General features: G+C 41.3%; 1 protein-coding gene across 15 annotated transcripts in view; it reads right to left on the bottom strand.

The window, feature by feature from the left end:
• Positions 1-21138, bottom strand: part of FBRSL1 (fibrosin like 1) — a 507802-nt gene that overhangs the window by 163351 nt on the left and 323313 nt on the right. For all 15 annotated transcript variants that reach the window (XM_039560807.1, XM_039560809.1, XM_039560806.1 and 12 more), the window contains one exon: positions 7616-7645. In XM_039560807.1, the coding sequence (XP_039416741.1) occupies positions 7616-7645 (30 nt within the window). The remainder of the gene's footprint in view (positions 1-7615; positions 7646-21138) is intronic.

Here is a 21138-nt window from a genome sequence, read left to right as displayed (position 1 = left end):
GCACAGCTTTGACTGAAATGTAGAATCACATTCCTCAGACAGTCATACAGGTATCAAACAAAATTAGAGGAAACTCATCAAAATGCAAATGAGACTTTGGAAGACCAAGAGCCATAACAGGAATCAAGCGAAGCTTTCAGATACTACAAAACCAAACATGAGCCGCTTGCTAAGGAGAACATTTTCCTTCTCAAGAAAAACACAGCTGGGTAGAACTCAGCTATTAAAGACCATCAGGAAATGTTAAAAAGTATAAAATATTAACTGGAATTACACAATCTTTACAGTACATACAGAGAAACCAATAATGACTAATACAGAATCAGAAGTGACATTCTAACTGGCATTTTGTGATGAGGGAAAAGTCTCATGTTTGCAGATAACATGCTTTGAGCATTAAGGATGGGCAGAGCAGAGGAATGTTCATTTTCCCATCCCAGGTGCAGCCAGGGCAGGAACAGAGCTCGCTTGAGTTGTATCCTTCATTCCTGCCCGGGGACGCAGCGCTGCACACTGTGCCCCTCTGTATTACTTAACCTGGCAAACCATTTTGGAATACAGGAATGAGAAACTCTGCCAGCCAAATGAGGGCCTGCAATTGTAGCTATTGGAGCATGCATCCTCCAGAATTCTCATCTCCTTGGCATCTTTACGGTTAATTATATCATTTGATTTAATTAATTGAATTGCCTAACTCAATTGCCAATTCCTATCACCTGCCTACTCTGTTATGTTCTATCTGATCACCTTCCAAGGAGTTACTGCCATTGCACAGGTAGCCCTTTGGAGCTCAGACTATGTTATAATGGTGTTTCTTGATGTGGGCAGACAGCTGTACATGACTGCTCTCTTCCCTGTTTCCTCAGATCTTAAAAGTTTCTTCACAAGGCCCCTGGTAAGGTAAGAAAATGCTCATGGATGGGGAACTGGAAGAGGGAGATGTTAAACAATAGAGAAAGCAGAGAGCCAGGGACACGCTGACTGCCAGCAACAGAACTGGTATTATCCTGTTGTTCCCAAGAGCTCTCCATAAGATCTCTTCAACCCTTTTATGTGAGTTATGATGGATTTTTTTCAGAAAACTAGAAGGCTCTTCTCATTGTTTGCTCTGAAACCTCTTTTCTACATTTTCAAGAATGAATATGGGCACCACAGACTATGATGACTCAGCTTGTTATATACAGACTAATGTACTTAAAATTTGAGTTTTTGTCTGGAAAAGAGAAAACCACAAAATCTCAGTAGGAAGGAGCACATTGGTGCTGAAGCTTTTTCTTCTGTTTCATTTTTTTAACTGCATTCTTGCTTTATTTAAATATGAAGGTCAAGAAGGGCTATTATTACTAATAATATTTACTGCAGTTGTAGTAGAGAAGCACAACTTGGAAGGCTCCTCTCTCTCTGGAAGGACTTGCAGGGCTTAACTCAACTGCCCCAAGTCTCAGTGGGAACTTTTATGTCTGCTCCATGCACATGGTGGGTGGAACGATGGAAGCCCAGGGCATGCCAAGTCTCTCCCCCATCTGGCATTTCCCAAAGAGCAACTGAGTGAACTGGGTATGCAGAGGGCTTAGAGGATGCTATTTTTCTGGTAAATCTATTCATGGAGAACGATGAAATAAAACAAATTCACTGAGTGGTGAATTTTTGTCTTCCTGTACTGGCAACAACATTGCATTTGCCTGTTTATAGCACCCAAATCTTTCAAGGGCTACAGGGTTATTTTAAATTCAATATTTTGATATTGTTTAAAAAGCAGATCTGTTTCTAATAACAACATGCAGATTGTCTGTAAAACAGAGGCTTTCTTCCATTAGGAGAACTAACAGTCTTTACAGTTATTACTATATGGGAGTCAGCTTTCTCACTAGTTTTCACTCTGCATCACTGGATTTTCAGTCTGTAAGAATTAAACCTCAGCAGAAGCACAGATTCTGTGCATGCACATGCATATATGCAATACTACTGCGTGATGCTAAGCCTGCAGCAGAGCCCAACCACACACATCCACAAGGGCATTCAGCACTACTGTCCATAAGCCAGTGCATCCTATGGTAAAAACCACTTCAGTTCTGTCTGAGAAGCCAGCTGGGAAGTAACTGGCAAATGGAGATTTCTCATTAATAGCCACAGCTGAAAACTGTCATAGACTGAAGTGTAATGCTAACAGAAGTGCAAATACTGCCATGTGAAAGCCCTCAGTTCAATATTGTTTTTGATCTTTCCCTTCTGCTGCAACCAGTATGAATCTCAATTTCTGGAAAAATACCAAGTTTAATTTCTTAGAGGAAAGGACAACTGAATGATGGACAAAACCAGTTTGGGACCTTGGTCTGGGCAGGCTTCAAAACCAGCAAATAACAGATTATCTGAAGTGGGAACTAAACTTCCAGCCCCACAAAAACAACAGACTTATCAGATGGAACCCACTTTTTCCATTGCCATACACAAACACACAGAATGACCATTCCTGCTAGAGCGACTCCTAGACCTCTCTTCATTATTACATCCCTTTCTCCTGCTGCCTGAACTTGATTTTTCCTGTGGGCTTGTGGATACCCTTTCAAGGTCAACACAGCTGAAACAACAGTGATAATTTCATCCCCCAGATCATCCATGCAGTTTATTCTTGTCATTGCTTCTACTCTTATCACCTCCGTCTCTCACTCAAGCCCACAGTTTTCAGCACTCTCTTTGACTCCCAAAACTCCTGACATCAAAATATTCAACCTATGTTTTAAGTCCTGTATATCCTTTTTCTCTATAACATAATGAGCATCTTCTGTTTATCCACACAACTAAATTCTTGGTCAAGCTACCTCACCCTTCATTTACCATTCTATCTTTCCTTTGGAGACAGCAGATGTAACTGTGTCCTTGTGCCAGGGAAAAGTTGCTGCAAGATCATTTTCCTAGTCTGTGGCTTTGCTTCCTACACAGCTTCTCACTTCCTGAATGGCAAACTATCACTGCGTGTTTTGACTCTTTCACAGCTTACCTCTTCTTCCCAACACTGACATTCAGCATTGTTGTAAACTTTCATCTCTCACTGGTCTGATTTGATCACTCCCTCGTTAAACTTTCAAATAAGCACCTCCTCACTACTTACCACCGTGCCTTTGCTACAGAGAATAATTTCCCATTCATGGCCATAAAACTACCTGACTTTCCCTCTCAAATGCCTCTAAAACCCTAATACCTACAAATACCCCCTTTAGATTAATGCCCATGAAACCAAAGCTGGACAACAACGAGGCTGCTGGCATACTGAAACAGTGCTGCTGTTGACAGTGTCCCCCCATTTACCTGGCTCCCTTCTCTCTAATCTCATCCTTAAGCCATGGGCTGTTCTGTGTTTTTACAGCACGTAGCAGGATGGGAACCCAGCCTCAGGTGGAGGGATCACAGCACCACTGTGCTGCCCTCCTCTCATCTATCACAGGCTAAACTGCACCTGCTCCTCTTGTTCTTGACTTCCAGGCACCTACTGGGAGTCTGGAAAACTACATCATGGCAAGGCTGATTCACACTGCCACAAGCACCACCTAAGGAACTCACTGGGCTGCTGCAGAAAGTTATGAGAAAAAAATGACTTCAAAACTTTTTTGTCTCCACCTTGGATTTAACTTTACCTGTCTTAGAGGTTGCTTGCTATAGCTAAAACACAAACTACAGAACAAATATACAGTAAATACTGACTGAACTTAGAAATACAATTCCATTTTTTGCACATCTTACTTAGCACCACATTAAATGAAGAATGCTTGATATCTAACCCCTGATTTGGAAAGCTGACTTACGTGGCGGGGCCATGTAATTAAGCTGACAACCCACAATTGCCCACAGACCAGACAGAAGTCCAAGACTGAAGAACATGAACACTGAATTACTTTTAAAGAAAGAAACAGGCGCTTTTTTAATGCAATCTTGAACACTGTTATTAAAAAAATGAGAGCAACATTTTGGAGTAATGAGCAGAGATTACTCATTCCCTTGTTTTACACAAGTTGACTTTTGGCTTTCTGCAGAACACCATTTAACAGAGCACATTACCAAGCTGCTAGCCACTTTTCACAGTGATGCTAAAGCAGGTAAGAGACAATAAGTGGAACTGTTGATGGTTTATATTACTCTATTATGTTAATGTTCACTAAAGTATGCCATAAGCTCTCTCATTACATGTGTATAAACCAATTCTCTGTGGTGTTATTCCTGTGCTAAATGCTATAACTACATAAATCTTGAATTAATGGAGACTTTATAGTTCCTGAAAATGAAGGGTAATTGCTATCTGTTAATGCTGTTGTTGCTATTAAAGGAAGTATATATTTTCAGTAACAATGTTTATGGACCGTGAGCTTCACATCTCAGCTACTGCACAGAGCAGAGACAGTGTAATACAAGTATCAGACTGACTCCCTTTCTCTCCCTCCTCCCTCTCAAAAAGCACCGTATCATTTCTACAGCTTCGGCAAGCAACACTGCAATCCTCCTAACAGCTGCAGAGTCCAAACCAATGTCCTTCATTGAACATACAGTAAAGGAAGCAGGATTTGCATTGCCATCTCTGGGAATGCGTGATTTGCTAAGTTTCTCGCTTGGTTAAATGGCTGGACAGCTCACTTTATTAGTTTGGGTATCTCAAACGGTTCTGTGAGAAGCGCGTGGTGACAGAATGATAGGTGTGAGAAAGCATCATCCCACTTACTTCCTCTGAGATTTCAGCAGTGCTACAGAAGTGAAAGGCTATACTTGGCCAGAGACAGTTCTCAGAAAGTAGATGGGATTGACAAGTCCCCAGCCTTGAGTTCCTCTTTCCCGATTATTAAAAACAGCAGTGCAATGTTTGGAAACACTCTCACAGTGTGCTGTGAAACTGTACCTTGCACTAAAGTAATGGCTCCTCTTTCTGATACACTGTACATGTGACTGACTATGCTCAATTGCTTTTCTCCCCTGGAGCCCTGCACTGCACAAGGAAAAAACCCAAACCATCAGGAGGACAGGAGGGTGTTTATATTTTATAATGCAGCAAGGGTAAAACCTTAATTTTACTCTAACGTCTGTGTTTGAAAACATTAAGAGCTCAATAGCCCATATACCTAAGAACTAAATAAATAGTGGATAATTACTAGCATGGTACAGAGAGAGAAGTAGGAGGTGGAAAATTTCAGTTTTGCTTCTAGCTCTGTCGCTGACTCAGTTTGTGCTTGTACATGAACTTTTTTTGTCTGCTTTCCTCGTGAGTTTTACGCAGACAAGACTGATCCACTGTTTGTGACTAACAAAAAATATTATGCAAATCAGAAGTACATTAGTAATTCCTGCCCTGCCCTTCCTTAGTGCCAGCGTGTGTAGGTGTACCTCGAAAACGCTGGTTCTTGCTGACCAGGCAGCAGGGCAGCATTGCTCTGTAGCAGTGGGGAATGAAGCCGACCCGCCACGTAATTCAGGAAGGCAGATGCTGGGCTAGGCAGTATGCTGAATACTCCATCTGGCTGCAATAGCCTGGGAGCATTAGCAGGAGATACATTTTGCCATCACATGGAAGGGGGAAAATGAGTGTAGTCCCTCAGGACAGACACACCAAAATTTTTATAGCTCTTTGTTGCATCAGTCAGGTTAAGTTTTAGACAAACACTGAATGAATTTCCAGGGGAGTGTAGTATGTCAGGTATCAACAGAGCAAGCCAGGCTGCCTGTGGTCCCCAGCTGGAAGGCAATGTTGCACTTACATTATCCCCATGGAAGGTTTGAAGCATCTTCACTTCAACCCTGGTGAGTTTACATGCATGTGCCCACATCTCTGCTGACAAGAAAAGCAACCCCACGTAATTCCAGAGGCCTATTTAATAGAACTGTGTCATGTTTCATGTCTCTGCAGATCAGGCAAGAGATAGAAAGATGATGATCTTGTGCTGCTCTCCTTATGAAGAAAAGAAATGTTATTATTAAGCTAGAGTCACCTTAAGGAGAAGGTAGCTGGGAAATAGGTGAGCCTGGAAGGTCAAATTACAGTTACAGAAATGTAAAGAAATGTCATATTAATGGTAAGGAACACTGTAATAGCCTTTCATTTGCTGTAAAGGACAGCAAGTTACCAGCCAAACACAATGCAGCTTCCTCTGAAGGTAACCTCAGATCCCACATTCTGAAAGCTAATCAATGTTGTTCAGATTTCAATTTCTTCTCTACAAGGTGAAGTCAAACCTAATCTAACAAACGTCAGTCTCAGATGTAATGCCGCTAGCTGGGTCTACCAGTGTAATTTAGATAATCATTAATAGCATAGCTGTATAATAAAACTACATGTCACTTACAACTTCATCTGAGGTTTGACTGGCAGATCTTTAAACAGTTTTCTAAGTGATTGCTTTTACTTCCTTTGATTGGGCAGTCTAAGAAATGTTTTAACCCCATGGTATCTAAGCTTTTAGGGAATAATATTTTACCCTCGCCACCCCTGCTGTCAGCTCTGCTGCTGTGTAACCTTGTAAGAAACAGAACTTGGGGAGAGGGGTGGTTTCAGGGAGTGACTTTACACATATATAAACATATAAAATTAAAGTAATATAAAATATGTACAGTTTCTTTCATTCAACACACATGATTTAAATGTTTCTCTTCAATCAAGCCTTCATCTCAAAACACAGCTTTTGCCACACTCCAAGGATATTTAGTATCTGATGGCATTTTAAAAGAAGAAGTTGAAGAAACCCTAATGTTTCTAAAGCTCTAACAATACTAACAAAAATAAAAAGGCTTAACCAGGAGAAGTTGTTAGTCTCTTGAACTCATGGTAACCTCTGATGCATGGCTGCAGCCGGGTGTGCTGCTGAGGACACAGGGCTATCTGAAGTCAGCCTTTACTTCTGTAATGCTGATCCAGGAGAAAACTCTGTGCCACAGCTTCTCATGAATGAATGCAAGAGACTGGACAGCCAAAATACAATAAAGGTTTGATGAAGATCTGACCTGAGACTGCCAGGTTTATCTGCCAGAAGCTGGCAAGGAATACACAAGTCTTTTGTGTATTTGATGCTTAAAATCATGGTGCCACAGGTGCTACACAGTGGGACTTGTCTGTTTTCCTTGCAGAGGTGAACAAGAAATCCCCATACACAAACACAACTACAACCTTTCAATGACCAACCCCTGTATTCAAAAGAAGGTCAGAAAAATCATTGCTCTGTGATAAATATGCATGCAACACAACAAAACACTCCTTGACAGTTACCACACTGCCTTGGAGGGCAGGTCCCATCTTCTAAACTGATTACAAAATTGACATCTTCAAAGGTTGCTATATATAAAATACAGGCTCCTGACAAGTTATCAGAGAAAACTTCCTCTGATACAGCACTAACACTCTAACTCAGGTCTCACCAAATGCTCACATAATAATCAAGAAAGACTATTACGTTAACGGGACTTTCTTTCCTGTAAACAGAAGCTAGTGAAGATCACAGAGTAGCTAATCTGATGCTTTTTCATTCAACTGTAGATATTTTTAAATTTGACATGAGGACTGGAGGAAAATGTTATTTTCAAATTCATTCTTATTTTGACTATCAGGGAATTTCCAAGCATATGAAATAAGAAAATTCAGTCTTACCTTATCGTCAATATCGCTCTCGCTGTCACACTGTGGATTAGAGAGAGAAAAAAAGACTTTGAGAAACACCTTTATATATAGGGATCTTTTGCATCATCCTCTTAAATCTTTAGGATAGCTGTTTATGATGTTCACAGTTCAATGAAACACACTTCGGATGTTTGCAGTAATGCCTTTTACATTGCTAGCATAAACCAGACAAAGCCAGATTCTCTCTTACACAAATTTATGGTGTACTCTTACTTGGATGGGAAAAAGGAAACTTTAAACAAAAAAGACAATCAGCGATGCATTATAACAACCACTGTAATATGAGTGCCACAACAAAAAGCATGCCTTTTTACCATCCCAAATTGTGGAATATATAGTAACAGTTTTGCATTGCTTCACCTTGATAAGCACTTTGTCATCTAACAAGGAAACTGTGAAACTGGCAATCAATTTCTAATTTAATGAGTGGTACCAAGAATAGTAATTAAAATACATCATAAATTCTGGTACATTTTTTAGTTTGAATGAGATCACGATCCCAGGAGGAAGTGTTTACTTAAAGAGTTTTGGAGTGCAATCTCTTTCAGGCTCTGAAAATGAAATGCTCTATTTTCACAGCACAAATGATGGAAAGATAACTTGAGCACTGAACATTTCAGGACATGCACATCTTGCTGGCTGGAGCTCACAAAGATTTACAGTTGGGAACAGAAGTAAATCTCTTGGTGTCTGTTATGCTGACAGAAGTGGTCAGTGTGTTTTGTAGCCTTGGTGCCCAATGGGAATTTTCTCCTTCAGCCAACTGCTGATGGGAATGGCCCGGTGGGTTTCTGTAACTGGCAGCACCTTATGGAATTCACTGAGGGGACTCTGCAAGCCAGCAGTGACAAGCCCCAGATATGGAAATGGGCCATGAGAATGCAAATGCTTCAGTGTCATGAATGTAAAAGGAGGAATAGATCTGTTTGGTCATTTTGTCCAGATTTCCTCCTGGAGCGGGGGAGGCAGATCTTTCCTGTCACATCCTTTATCCTTAAGTCACACAACAGAAATTTCAGCTGTTACATTCTTAGTTTTCTGCTGATTTATGAGAGAATATTTAATCTCTTCTTCTTCTATTTGGCACATGAAATGATTGACCCCAAACGTTGAGCAATCTTTTATTTTTAAATTCTCTGGAACACACTGAGCACACGAAGAGCCTCAATAATATTGGAGGAATCTCCCACAGTGATTCTGCAGTGAAGAGTGCTCAGCTTCACAACTGACACCTTATTCCCATTTTACTGCAGTGAAAATGCTTGGTTTAAGGAATCTGTTTTTCTATAGTCTTGACTACGCAGAACTCTTTTTCTTTCAAAATGAAACTATTTTACACCACCCCACATGATCCACAGCACGTTTGTCACAGAGAAATCCAACTGTTTAGTAGGATGTGCACAGATCTAACTGTATTAGATCATTCTGTAAAAGAAAGAACCTGAAGAAAAATGGAAGAAGTGACAGGACACTGCTTTGCAGGGGCCAGGAGCTGTGGGTGGGCAAGTTCTATGGGAATAACCAGTGTTAATACCAGCAAACTGCTCAAAGTCCCAGCCAATTACTTTCTAGTAGGCAAGACATCAAATAGCCATGTCTTTAGTAAATACCTTGCCATAAGCTATTTGTGCCTTTTTTGTGACTTTTATTCTGTCACTGACCTCTGTGAAAATTGTTATATGAAATACAGTTTTTGGTTTTTTTCACAAACCAAAAGTAAAATCAGTCCTGATAAATCATCATGAGCAGCCATCTGCTGACTTCCCCAAACCCATGTCATGCAACCACAAACAATTAGAAGTCTCTGTTCTGGGCCTGGAATGGGACTAATTGTCCATCACACTGAGATACGCTGGAACAGGTTTGCCGGGCAAAGGTTGCCCCAGTACCTGCTGCATTTGTGCTTGCTCAAGACAGCGATAATTCACACTGACAGAGCAACACATTCATCAAAACCGAGGTGGGGGGTGGGGGAAGATGCAGTCACAGCAGTCCACTTCTTATTATTTACATGCTCCTGAGAAACACTGGCTGAGTGGAGGGAAGCCTTTCACCTCCACCCAGGGGAGGCTCAAATCAAGCCCTAATGCTACAGCGACTGTGCATTCCCCCAAATTACCAGCATAATGGAGTGGGTCACAAAGACCTTGTTATTTTACCCTTTAAAGCTGGTCTATGCAAAAGTATCCTAAGTTACCATTTTAATCTTGGTGCTCATTCAATGTGAACACACGCATTTTAGAGGCAGAATATTTTGACGACGTGATTCGTGGTTCAGACTAAAGCACGTTACAATAGAATTACACCTATCACAAGAATGGCATAAAAATAAGTTAGCACACACAGCCATGGGTTTCTTCGAATTGTGTACTTAGGCAATATCAATACGAATTTTAATTCTAACAGGGGCTTAAAGAATTATACACTGCAGTAATAAAATAACCAAATAAATTAAACTGCAAAATCCGTTGACTAGAAAGCATTCAGAATTATCATTAAAACTCAGATGCTTTTGCCTATGAGTCCTGGTTTAATAAAACCTCAGTACTGTAAACATTACCAAATTCAGCTTAAAAATATTTGCGATGTAAACAATTTTTTAGACTTTAGTAAGCATTATTATTCAAATACAAGGCAGTATTTTAGTCTTCTCTGGTTTTGTAACAAAACTTGTCTTCCTATTTCTTACTGCACTATGATATTAAAAAAAAAAGAGGAGAGGGTTTTTCTTGTTGAAAACAGATTTGACCTCCAAAATTTGTATACCTATAATGAGTATAAAACCCTATTACAGATGGTTTACATTACTAAAAGGTGCAGAATTACTTTATTTAGATGCCTAATTTTGCTTTGTACCAATATGCAACTTTGTCTCATGTAGATAAGTGAAAGTTACAAAAAGCCGGTGAACCATCAAATCCACATGCCAAATTTTATAAACAGACATATGAATGAAGCAAACATCTGCTCTCTGAGGATACTTTTTTCCCCATTCAGGATCTGGAAAGACTTCATAATTAATTGCTTTTAAAATGGAAAAGACAGCAAAGAATTTTGTTTCATTTTAGCTTACATCTTCCTTACTTTAATCATGATTGCATCAGTCTTGCAACTGCAGAAGCCAGCAGGGCTGTGGATGCAGATCCACACGTGAACGTGGCTCAGTGTGGACACAGAGCCTTCTGTGAAGCTGTGACTGCAAGATGAGTGGTTTAAAAACTGTATTTGTGGCAGTGAGTTGCCTAATTTCTTGTTTGCCTTGTGAAAGCAAGTCCTCTGCCCCCTCTGCAGCCGTGTAGGATCACTCATGCACACAAACTGTCCTTTGTATTGATTCCTACCTGGCTTTAAACCACCAAAATACCATATCTTAATCCATGTGAGAATGTCCCAAACTGGCCTACGGGATGAGAGTTTGTGGGGGAAGAATTAACACACTGATATTTATAAAACTTGGACTTCGGCTTAACATACAAGAAGATAGGAATCTTGAGACTCATGGCTACCAACCTAGGCTAACCTCCCAGTGACTCCTGAAGAAAATACAACCAGCTTTGGTGGAAAAGGCCCCAGGCTTCAGAATTCCCACACGTTTTCTTAGTTTTATGTAAAAGGAACAGGCTCCCACACTCGCATCGAGAAACAGGAACCCAGAGGCTGCTGAACGAGCAACAGCACAGAAAAACCAACGACAGCAAAACCAAACGGGCCCAGACAGAGCTGCGAAAAGCAGAAGCACTGCTGACCCCTCTCCCTTCCCTTCGCCAGGGGTGTGCGTGTTGGAAACCCCTGGTTTCAAAGGGCTCGTTCAGCTTCTGTGGGAACTGCCCTCAGCCTCCACACGCCCGCTCTGCCCCAGCCTCCTCCTCACCTCTGCCCCGGCAGATCCCCGGCTCAGCACAGGGCCTGAGGCGGGGACGCTGCATTGCTGGGATGTTGAAATGAATAATAGAGTCGTAGGAGAAACTCCAGTTTGGCCACAGAGGATTTTCTGAGTCCTAAAAGCCAACTTATCCTGTGTGAGGAGGAGGCGGCCATGGTGTGCCTTGTGAAGGCTGAGGCCACTACCCGGCTGGGCTCACCTCCCACGCTGCTGTTGTTGAGGGACAAAAGCCCTTGTCAAAACAAAAAAAGTTAAAGAAAATGTGGAGAATGGCAACTGTTGAAAGCAACGGGGGCTCATTGAAAGACAAAAGCTTCAATTACCTGGATTTTTCTAAAGGCCTGTTAACACTCCTGGTCTATAAGCAGGACTGTAAACAGCCATTGTGCCGGGTTCATAAAGGCTCCTAAAGGGATTATTCACTGGGTTGTGCCAATTGCCTCTCAATTCCACCAAGAATGTTTGCAAAGCCGACCCCTAATTGTGCAGCTTTTTGGAAACAATTTCTTGCAGTGACAGATTCCAGTCAGAAGGAAGCCTCCTGTGATGTGAGGTTCAGCAGGAACAACACGTAACTCCGGAATCGCAGACAGAGCATCCATGTGTGTAGACTGGGCCTTGTGGCGTCTCATTTTTTTTGATGGCTGGGGTGAAATCTTGCTTTTCAAGACCCCTGTCCATCATGGCTTTCCCACCAGGGAAGGAGCTGTGATGCGTTCCATCACCTGCTTCCACAAACCACCTCAAGAGGGGACAAAGATGGACTTACGGCTACTGTAAAACAGGCAACAGCATATTTGGCAAAGGATCTTCTCTTACCGTTTACTGGCACCGAGCTCCTTACAACCTACATTAAAACTGCACTGTGATTCTCGTTGTTTTCTGGTGAGTTTGGGAATCGTGAGAACGTGCTTTGACTCTTTTCTTACCCACAGTGCTTTAACTACTACATTGTCCAGCTTTTCTTCACATAATAAAAGCACTACGTTGATTAACATGACATCAGATAGTCATGTAAAATGTCTCATGCCAGGAATAAGAGCTTCAAGAAATGAAAACAAAACCAAGTCTCATAAGACTGCAACAAGACTGGCAATACCTGGATGTTATGTCATGTTGGGTGCAGAGAAATACGGTTATTTCAAAGGGAGCCACTTCCTCCAAGCTTTTGAGAAGTCATCTCAGCTTATCCACACAAACATGGTTATCTCTTACTTCACCCAAATGCAGTGGTTTATGATTTAGGTTGTGCCTACACAGCCCCAAGGCTGTGGGCCCTGTTGTGCCAGACACTGTACAGCACAGGAGTTACAGGTTCCTGCCCAGACAGCTGAGAGAAAGGCTTGTTTTTTCCTCTCCACATAAACACACATAGCTATAGATATTATTTATATTATGATTAAGCAGAGGGTGATAGACATCTAAGCTAGCCATGTGAAGAAACAGATCCCAGCCCGGAGGGACATGTAATCAAACCAGTCTACCTGCAACTAGAACTGTCTGGGGAAGTGCAAGGCTGAGAGAAGAGGAGGCAGAAATATTGAATATACTCTCTATAATTTTACCATGAAAGCTGGCAGGTTAGAATACATATGTAGAAAGTTGCACAGAATATATGAACAGTGTAGATACCTATAGAGCCTGCACACCCACTCCACAGCCATTTTACCACTATCTTATTATTTCCAACCATATTTAGTTACTGAATTTTCTTTTAGTAGCAAGGCTTGGGGAAGTACTAGGATTAAATCCCAGGTTGTTAATGTTTCTTTTAAAGGAAGGAGTAAAATCAAGCCTATTTTTAAGAGCCCTCCCCTCTCCATGCCCTCTGAGCTAACTTCCCAGGAGCAGTGGCAGCGCGTACGGATGCGCGCTTGTGTGTGCAGGGGAGGGTGTTGTTTCCTATTAAGTCTGGCATCAGATTCATGTCTGCAGGGGCTTGCTTAAGATGATAGGAAGAGAGAGTTTTATCATGAGCCAGACTGACAGAAAAGCTTGCTAATGGGACTTGAGGCATACACAGGAAAGAAAGTGCCAAAACATTAAGCTACCGCCAAGTGTCAGAGGGCCACTGATTTATTGCAGCAATTTTGCCACTGTGTCCTTTATAAGGTCCCACAAGTCCTTCCTCCTGGCAAGAAGCTGTGAGCTGCTGCAGCTCGGGGAGAAGTTTAGATCCAGAGCACAGAAAGTGTCCAAGCGAAAGGCGGGGGCCGGGGGGAGGACGGAAATCGAATGTTGACTTGAACTTGCCCCAGGCAGCAGAGTCCTCTTAGCTCCACTGCCTCCCTGACAGCTTGATGAAATGAGTCAGGGCCTCCCCATGGCTAGACCAGCTCAGGCTTCCAAGTGCCGGGGTAGAGCTGTAAGAAACAGATTGAGCCTCAGGGCAGCAATTTTTTTTTTTCCTTTCTCTCCTCAGCATTTCGCTGGGGGAAGGGGGAGGTTATGAGCACTACAGATGTATAGGCTGAGCCTTTGTCTGTGGAGGGGGAGGGCGAGGGGGAGAGAGAAGAACAGCAAGAGAGTATTAGCTATGGCAGCCGAGAATAGCCCAGAGCACTATAACTAATTTTGAGGGGCAGTGATGCATTGTACAGGCTATGTGCTGTTTGGTCTGAGGGGGCCCCTGTTGTGAAGCAGCAATCAAGAGGACATTTTGTTAAGTGACCAACAGCTGTCATCTGCAAGCCCAGAGTGGGGAAGGAGGGAGCAAGGGGAAGGGAAAAGGGGAAAAAAAAAGGAGAAAAAAAAAAAAGAGCATTTGTCCCTTGGAGGCAGAGCACATTAATCCACCAATCTGCCACAGCTTTAACTCTAAACGTGCTCGGTGCCTCCAAAGACTCGAGCTCCACTCCATCAGCCACCTGGAGAGATGGGCACCTCTCGCCCTGCTCCAGCCTGCCGGATGCAGGGAGCTTCTCTACCTCTGCGGGCTGAGAAACCGACGCTAAAAATACTGTTTAAGTCTCTTTTCATTCCATAAAATTGAGTTGATCTGCTGCAGCTTAGGGTCAATCCCTCAAGGACTGTTTTTCCCCCCTTCCCTTTTCCTTAGCACTCATAAATTAATCAGGAAGACCCTGACTAAGTCATTTCATGCTGTACAACATAAAAGAAAGTCCCCTGATGATCCATGCAAGGATCTATTAAAAGCGGGAGGAGGGAGGGAGGAAGGGTTAGGGAAGAGGGAAAAAAGGGAAGGGGGGGAAGGAAAAAATCTCAACCTTTTTGATATTTTAGGATAAAAGCTGGAGGACTTTGTTACGAATTCTAGCCAACATCAAAACACCTTAAATAATTCAAAGAACATGTTAAAGGGAAGAAACTGAATGTTGCTCTGATGTTCAGTTGATGCAACGCAGAGTATTACCCAAAACAGCACAGCCTGTTAAGGGAGACAGCAGCCTTGAGCATTTCAGTTCTTTAGAAAAATGTCAGAACCTGTAAAAATCGTAATTTCCAGCAACTTTTTTTTCTTTTTTTTTTTTTTTGCATGATATAAACTCAGCGAGACTGAAATGTAGGTTTCTGACAAGCTGTTAACAAGACAACTTTAGAAATCTGTCTGGAGCTCTCAGGGAGATGGGCTGCCATTTCACTGCTTCGAAGAAGTTCATGACATGACAAGCAAAAATCAGGGAACAGAGACCTAAAAACCACGGTGTAATTTTCATTTGCTTCTGTCGTGAAAGAATTCAAGCAGAAATATTAGAAGGCTGCACAACTAAAAAAGCCAGCAACTGGAAAATCATTGCTGTGGTTTGACAAGCACATACTTTTATGCTGAAAATGGTTTCTTTATTATTGTACCTATACACAGGAAAGCACTTCTGGAGAAGAAGGGATAATCACAAATTATTCCTTGAGATCTACAAAATAAGATCTACAGCTGCTTGCTTTCCAGCCAAGTCTAAAAATGACCTAAAGGGAGAGAGTGACCAACCCATCTTGAAAAAGCTGTAAGAGCCACCAGATTTCTCCTCATTTCCCACATCCTTGCCCTTCCCCCACACAGGACAGGTAGGAAGATCTTTCCATAGCGCAGTCTTTTACTGGAGCCTACACAGATGAATGTTGCTACCTAAGTGCTTAATAAAGACACATTCATTAAAAATAGAAAAGCCAGCATCCGATGCCATCTACAATACAGCAGTGTTTGGTACCACACTCAGGAGAGGCCTTCTGGCTGGTTTACCATATTATACCTCCTACTTTAGGCCTTAATATACCAGTAGAATCCTTTGCCATAATTTTTGTATGATTTAATGATGTCCTTTCCTGAATCAATCTATTCTACTCAATAATCAGAAAAAAGCAGATTAATCGATCGATCGATCGATCTCCATATGATACACCTCTTTCAATATTTAGTCTCTCTCCCTCTCTCTCTCACTATTTGGACTCATTCTAAGTATTTAATGGTAGGTTGATGTAGCTGCCTTGAAGTCAGTTTACCGTGATTGACCCATTATATCTGTGGTTGCAGAATCTCAGCACCCTTGGGAAAGCTTGGGAAACCCAACATACAATTTTATGCTTAATTTCAGCCCATATTTGCCAAGAAAGAGAGTGATCCGACAATGCAGGAGGTAATTTTCACTTGTACTGTCTATGATTACACCAAAGGATAATGTGAATTATAGCCATAATTCAGCCCAGCATTTGCAGGGATCACACAAATAATGAACTGGAGCTTTTTCACCTCTTTCCTATCTTGCCTTGTTTCCACACATCTCCGGTGGTGCACCCACAGCCACACTTGGGTAATTGAAAGAACAGTGCACGCAAAGTTGAATGGTTGACACTGCAGTTCACCAATTTACAAAACAGAGGAAACTCTGACAAGAAAAGAGATGCAGTCTGCTTCTCTTCTGAAGTGCTCACAAGTTCTTTTCATTCTTCCCTCACTTGGGCATTGTGTCACCTGTCACTCATTTTCTTTTCATCAGACAGACACTCTCGGAGGCATTACAGCCTCAGTGCTGTGTACGGGCTTTCTCTAAGGAACCAGAGAAACATCCATTGCTTTCTAATTCTCTTGTTTTAGGCTATGACTAACACCATGTGCTTGCAACAGACATCATGCCTTGCTGCCTCCCCTTTATCACAAGCCTCCTGGCTCAGAGTTACCTGGACCCCCTGCCCCAGCTGCTTTGGTCCCTCACGCTCTCCTGCAGGGAGCAGAAACCAAGATCGGATTCGCAGTGACTCACTGCACAGAGCAACTCTAATTTTGTTTAATGCAAGGATGCCTAGAAGATATGTCCAACAGATGAAAAATGGCTTACAGCCATTATTTACAACAATGAGAGGCTGCTGCAGTTTGGAGGGGCGGTTATAAGCTTTCTCTAAAATTAAGGAGGAGTTTAGGACTTAATATGGATATAGTCAAAAGCCACTTCAACCATAATGATCTGTCTAGTAATTCCCCATTTACTATAAACATCGGTTTTCTTCTATTTGGATTGCAAATCTAGTCCATTACTATGCCATGTCCACATCACTATGGAGTCACCAAAAACTATTGGGCCAGTACAAAACAACAGAATTTGTTGAAGTACCCTCCTCTAATGGAAAGCATTTAGTTATTCTCAGCTATGTGACTCCATGGTATGTTACTCTGTTTGGGAGTTCCATTTACATATTTATTTAGTAGAGAACATGCATGGCTGTCTTCCCTCTGTGCAGAACCATTATGAACTGCAGGAAGCTGTTAAGAGAGGATTTCAGCATGGAACCCAGGAGGAAAGGCATTTTCAAATACCTCCCTATCCTGCTTAATGACAGCCACCCTCCAGAATCAGGGTGATGGATTTCTGGTTATGAAACTTGCTGTGGTTTCTTACAGCTCATTCCCATGAATGTTTATTTTATTTCATTTATACATTTAATTTTTTAATGTATATATTTACACACATGCACTTATTCTTATGCTGCCAACTTCCTTTTCTCCTTACTTCTCCCTTTAAGTCCAAGTGGTGCAACGACTAAAGAACACACCAGGTTATGCATGAAGACACCCATCTGAGGATTCTGAAGTTCCCCCACAGGTATATTGCAGCTTTTTGCATTCATATTCAAGCTGAAGGCCCACAAATGTCTAAACCAAACATTCAGAAGTGGTGACTGATTTTAGAATCAGGTCTGACATGACTCAGGTATGAAGGCAAATCTCTGCTGTGCCTTGTAACAACTTATGCTGGACCTGGCAGGAGGAGGGGCTGAAGCCAGGCTGAATTCAGGTGGGTGAAGCTGGGCTGACCAGCTACATACCTGGAAACACACCACTACCACGCTGTATTGAATATTTTAGAGCACCGTTCAATAAGGGACTCTGGACGTGGAAAACAATCCAGAGCACCTACTGTGTTCTCGAAATACATTAATTCAGTGAAAAGAACTTCAGCTCATTCTTCACTTCATGAATATATGAAGGTTATGTGAATCAGCTGTTTTGTTTTGTTGAATGCCTTTAGTCACTAAAAGTCCCTGTTGCTGTCAGGGACAATATTAACTATACTTATATATAATTAATGCAATAATTAATGTAATTTAATTCCACTGCTATTTAACTCATAGCAAGGTTTATGTTTTTGTGGGTAAAAAATATTAAGCTTACTATAGCTACCATTAATGTTTGCATTATTGAACATTAAAATTCAAATCTGGTAAAATATTTAGCACAAGAATTGAGACATCTACAGAAGGCCTATTCCTCCAAGGAAACCCAGAGCATGCACTTGCAGATTTCAACCACTGCTTTTAAAATAAACCTTAAGGGATGGATGCCCCCCTCACCACAGGCGAACTGCCCTGGAACAAAGAAATTCACCAAGAGAGAAATAAAAAAGATTTTAAATATGAAAACTAAAAACCACCTCTGCATACCCCCCACCCCCCACAAATATCCAGCAGTTGTCATTAGCATTAATACAATGCAAATTAAATCTGCTTTTTTCCTTTCACTCCATTTAGATCTTAAAAATATTAAAGTAGGTAGGTCTTGGAAGTGAAGGACAAGCATTGCCTCGGGCATACATTTGGGTGTCTTCAATGTAATCTAAGGAATGTAGCAGAGACTTCAAGCTAATTTGATAAGAAAATAACACAGTTGGTTATTCACTGTTTGAGAATTATACACCGTCCAAGCTAAATATAAAAGCTTTAAGACCTATGCCATTACCTGGAAAATACTTCTTTGGACCACTAAGTGACAAACCTTTAAACGCTAAGCAATTTTGAAAACATATATACCCTACTTCAGGTAAAATTGCAAAGGCTTTTCCCTACCTTAGAATGTCAGCTCCTCTCTTTCAATGCCCCTAGATACTAATTTGTTCTTGTCAGCCCCCAAAATGTCCATGACTGATGGAAATGTAATGATTTACAAATGGAGCCTCCTACCTCACTGTTCTGCTTTCAGGCTGCCAAGGTAGCTTGACCAGCACTGACCTCAAAGACCAAGACAAGGGCTGGTTGTACACGTTGAAAGATGGGAATGCGAGTATCCTTAGCTGAGCCATCCTGAAGCTTTCTGAACAGGCTTGAGGAAATTTATACTTTCTGTCGTTACTACAGACTTTTTTTTTTTAAACTTTGTATTTTCCTTCCAGAGCTGCTGAGGAAATGCTCAGCTGTGTAGATAGACGTCATTTACCAACAGAAGTTCCAACATGTCAAACTCTTTCCTCGGCATTGACCACCCCCTATACGTCTAATCCAGGCTGAAGCAATTAGAGAACAAAAGAAAGAGAAAACATCTCAACAGGAGGGGAAAGAAGAGAAAAAGAACAGAAGACTGAAGAGTAAAAATGGAAAAAAACAACTTACTGCTCTGTGGACCAGTAGTGAGATGGGGCTACAAACACCGTTGGGAATGGATTCTATCACCTTTTATTAGCACAACGAGGAAATAATAATTAGCTGGAACAAACTATTATGCATTTGTCACAGAGTCAGAACACATTGAATTACACAAACCTTTTATTTTCCAGTAAATTATGATGAACAAAGGTGAATGTGAAATCTGTTTGAACAACTGGAAAATACCTTGACCAGGATATTTTAACCCCTCTCAGTTTGTGAAGCTATGAAGCAGGCAAATTTTCCTGCTCCAAGGGGAGCTGTGGCACAGTCGGTTGTTCTTTTTTCACTTGTGAATTTTGCTGTATCAGCTGCGATACACCAACCAACTCACGTGTGGTTTGCAGCCACTCTGAGCAATAAAATGTATAAATAGCAACTCATGTTAACACTATTATTAGTAAGTGTCACTACTGCCTATCGACTAGCAACAGGGGTTTTCATAGACTGCAGAGTAATTAGGTGTTTTTAAATATGCTTTAAAGCCTTTTCACAGAGTGAGTGAGGGGAAGTTCTTTTCAGAGTTTATGCAAAGTACTTGCACAGGTAACTGAAGGCTCAAGAGCTTCTGGGCAGCTTTTAGAAGCACAGGCTGAGAATGACAGTACTAATAATCAGTGTAATCAATGCACAGCAAAAAATATTCCTTGAAGTTCACACCTAATACTTTTTTATGAAGCAGAAACAGTATTCAACACAAACCACTGTGTTAGCTCAGCTGGCTAATGAGAAATTGCCACAATTACAAAAACAAATCTTTGTTTTCAATTTTCAGTAAGCAGAGCTTTAGAAGAACAAACTGCTCTTGAAAGCATGATAGTTTTTTTCCCTAAAAAAGGAAAGAAAGAAATCGCTCCTAGCAACTGCAATTATGATACTTTCATGTCAAATGAATTATATTACTGAAAATAAATCTTTCTAAGATGCACAAGAGGGTTATCTGGCTCCAGTCAGACTTATGCATTACTGGTTTTATATGTTGTACTCTACTTGATTAATATAGGTAATCAAATTATATTGCCTTCCACTGTGCTCTCAAATTCAAGGCTATAATGTTTTCAATGACAAAGTTCATAGAGTTGTATAAAAATGTACCTCATGCTGTACCAGCCCTTTATTGCTGTAGTAAAACACCATTTTCAATTTAGTAATAAGTGATATAAAACAGAGTGTCTTGATTGGCAGGGTTGTATTCATTATGCAGTGCCCTATGACACAGCACAGTTCCCAATGAAAATTTAAGGACAGACTCTACCACAATCTCAGATGTTGATACTTAAGGGAATTAAATTATTCCTTTCGCATGAGTTCTCCAAAGGAAGGACAAGAAATTGAACACAAACACGCAAACACATATTATACACTCACACACATATGGATGGAAAGGAGAAAGGGGAAGAACAGACTCATCATAACATCCTGCTATTCCATGCAGGCTCTCCTGCACTGGAGCCAATCCTATACTACTGGCTCCCACCTGGAATAGGAAAGGAGAAAATAACAGAAAAAGAGGAAGCACGACACTCAGGATAGCAGCAAACACCAGGAAAGTCTTCCTGGCTCTTCCACTGGCCTGACCTGTGACCAGAAGAAGTGACTCGGAGTGTTTAACTTGAGGGGCCTTAATGAAGTTGTGTTATCAAGTGCTCTTCACTTTATGAACATCAGGATTCTCTAAAGAGCTGTAAATTAGGCTGTCAAAACCGGGAACATCTTAACTTTGCAGCTATCTTTGAATATGTAA

This window comes from Corvus cornix, chromosome 15, assembly GCF_000738735.6.
Source record: "Corvus cornix cornix isolate S_Up_H32 chromosome 15, ASM73873v5, whole genome shotgun sequence".
NCBI lineage: Eukaryota > Metazoa > Chordata > Aves > Passeriformes > Corvidae > Corvus > Corvus cornix.
This window is presented reverse-complemented; position numbering and strand designations above follow the sequence as displayed.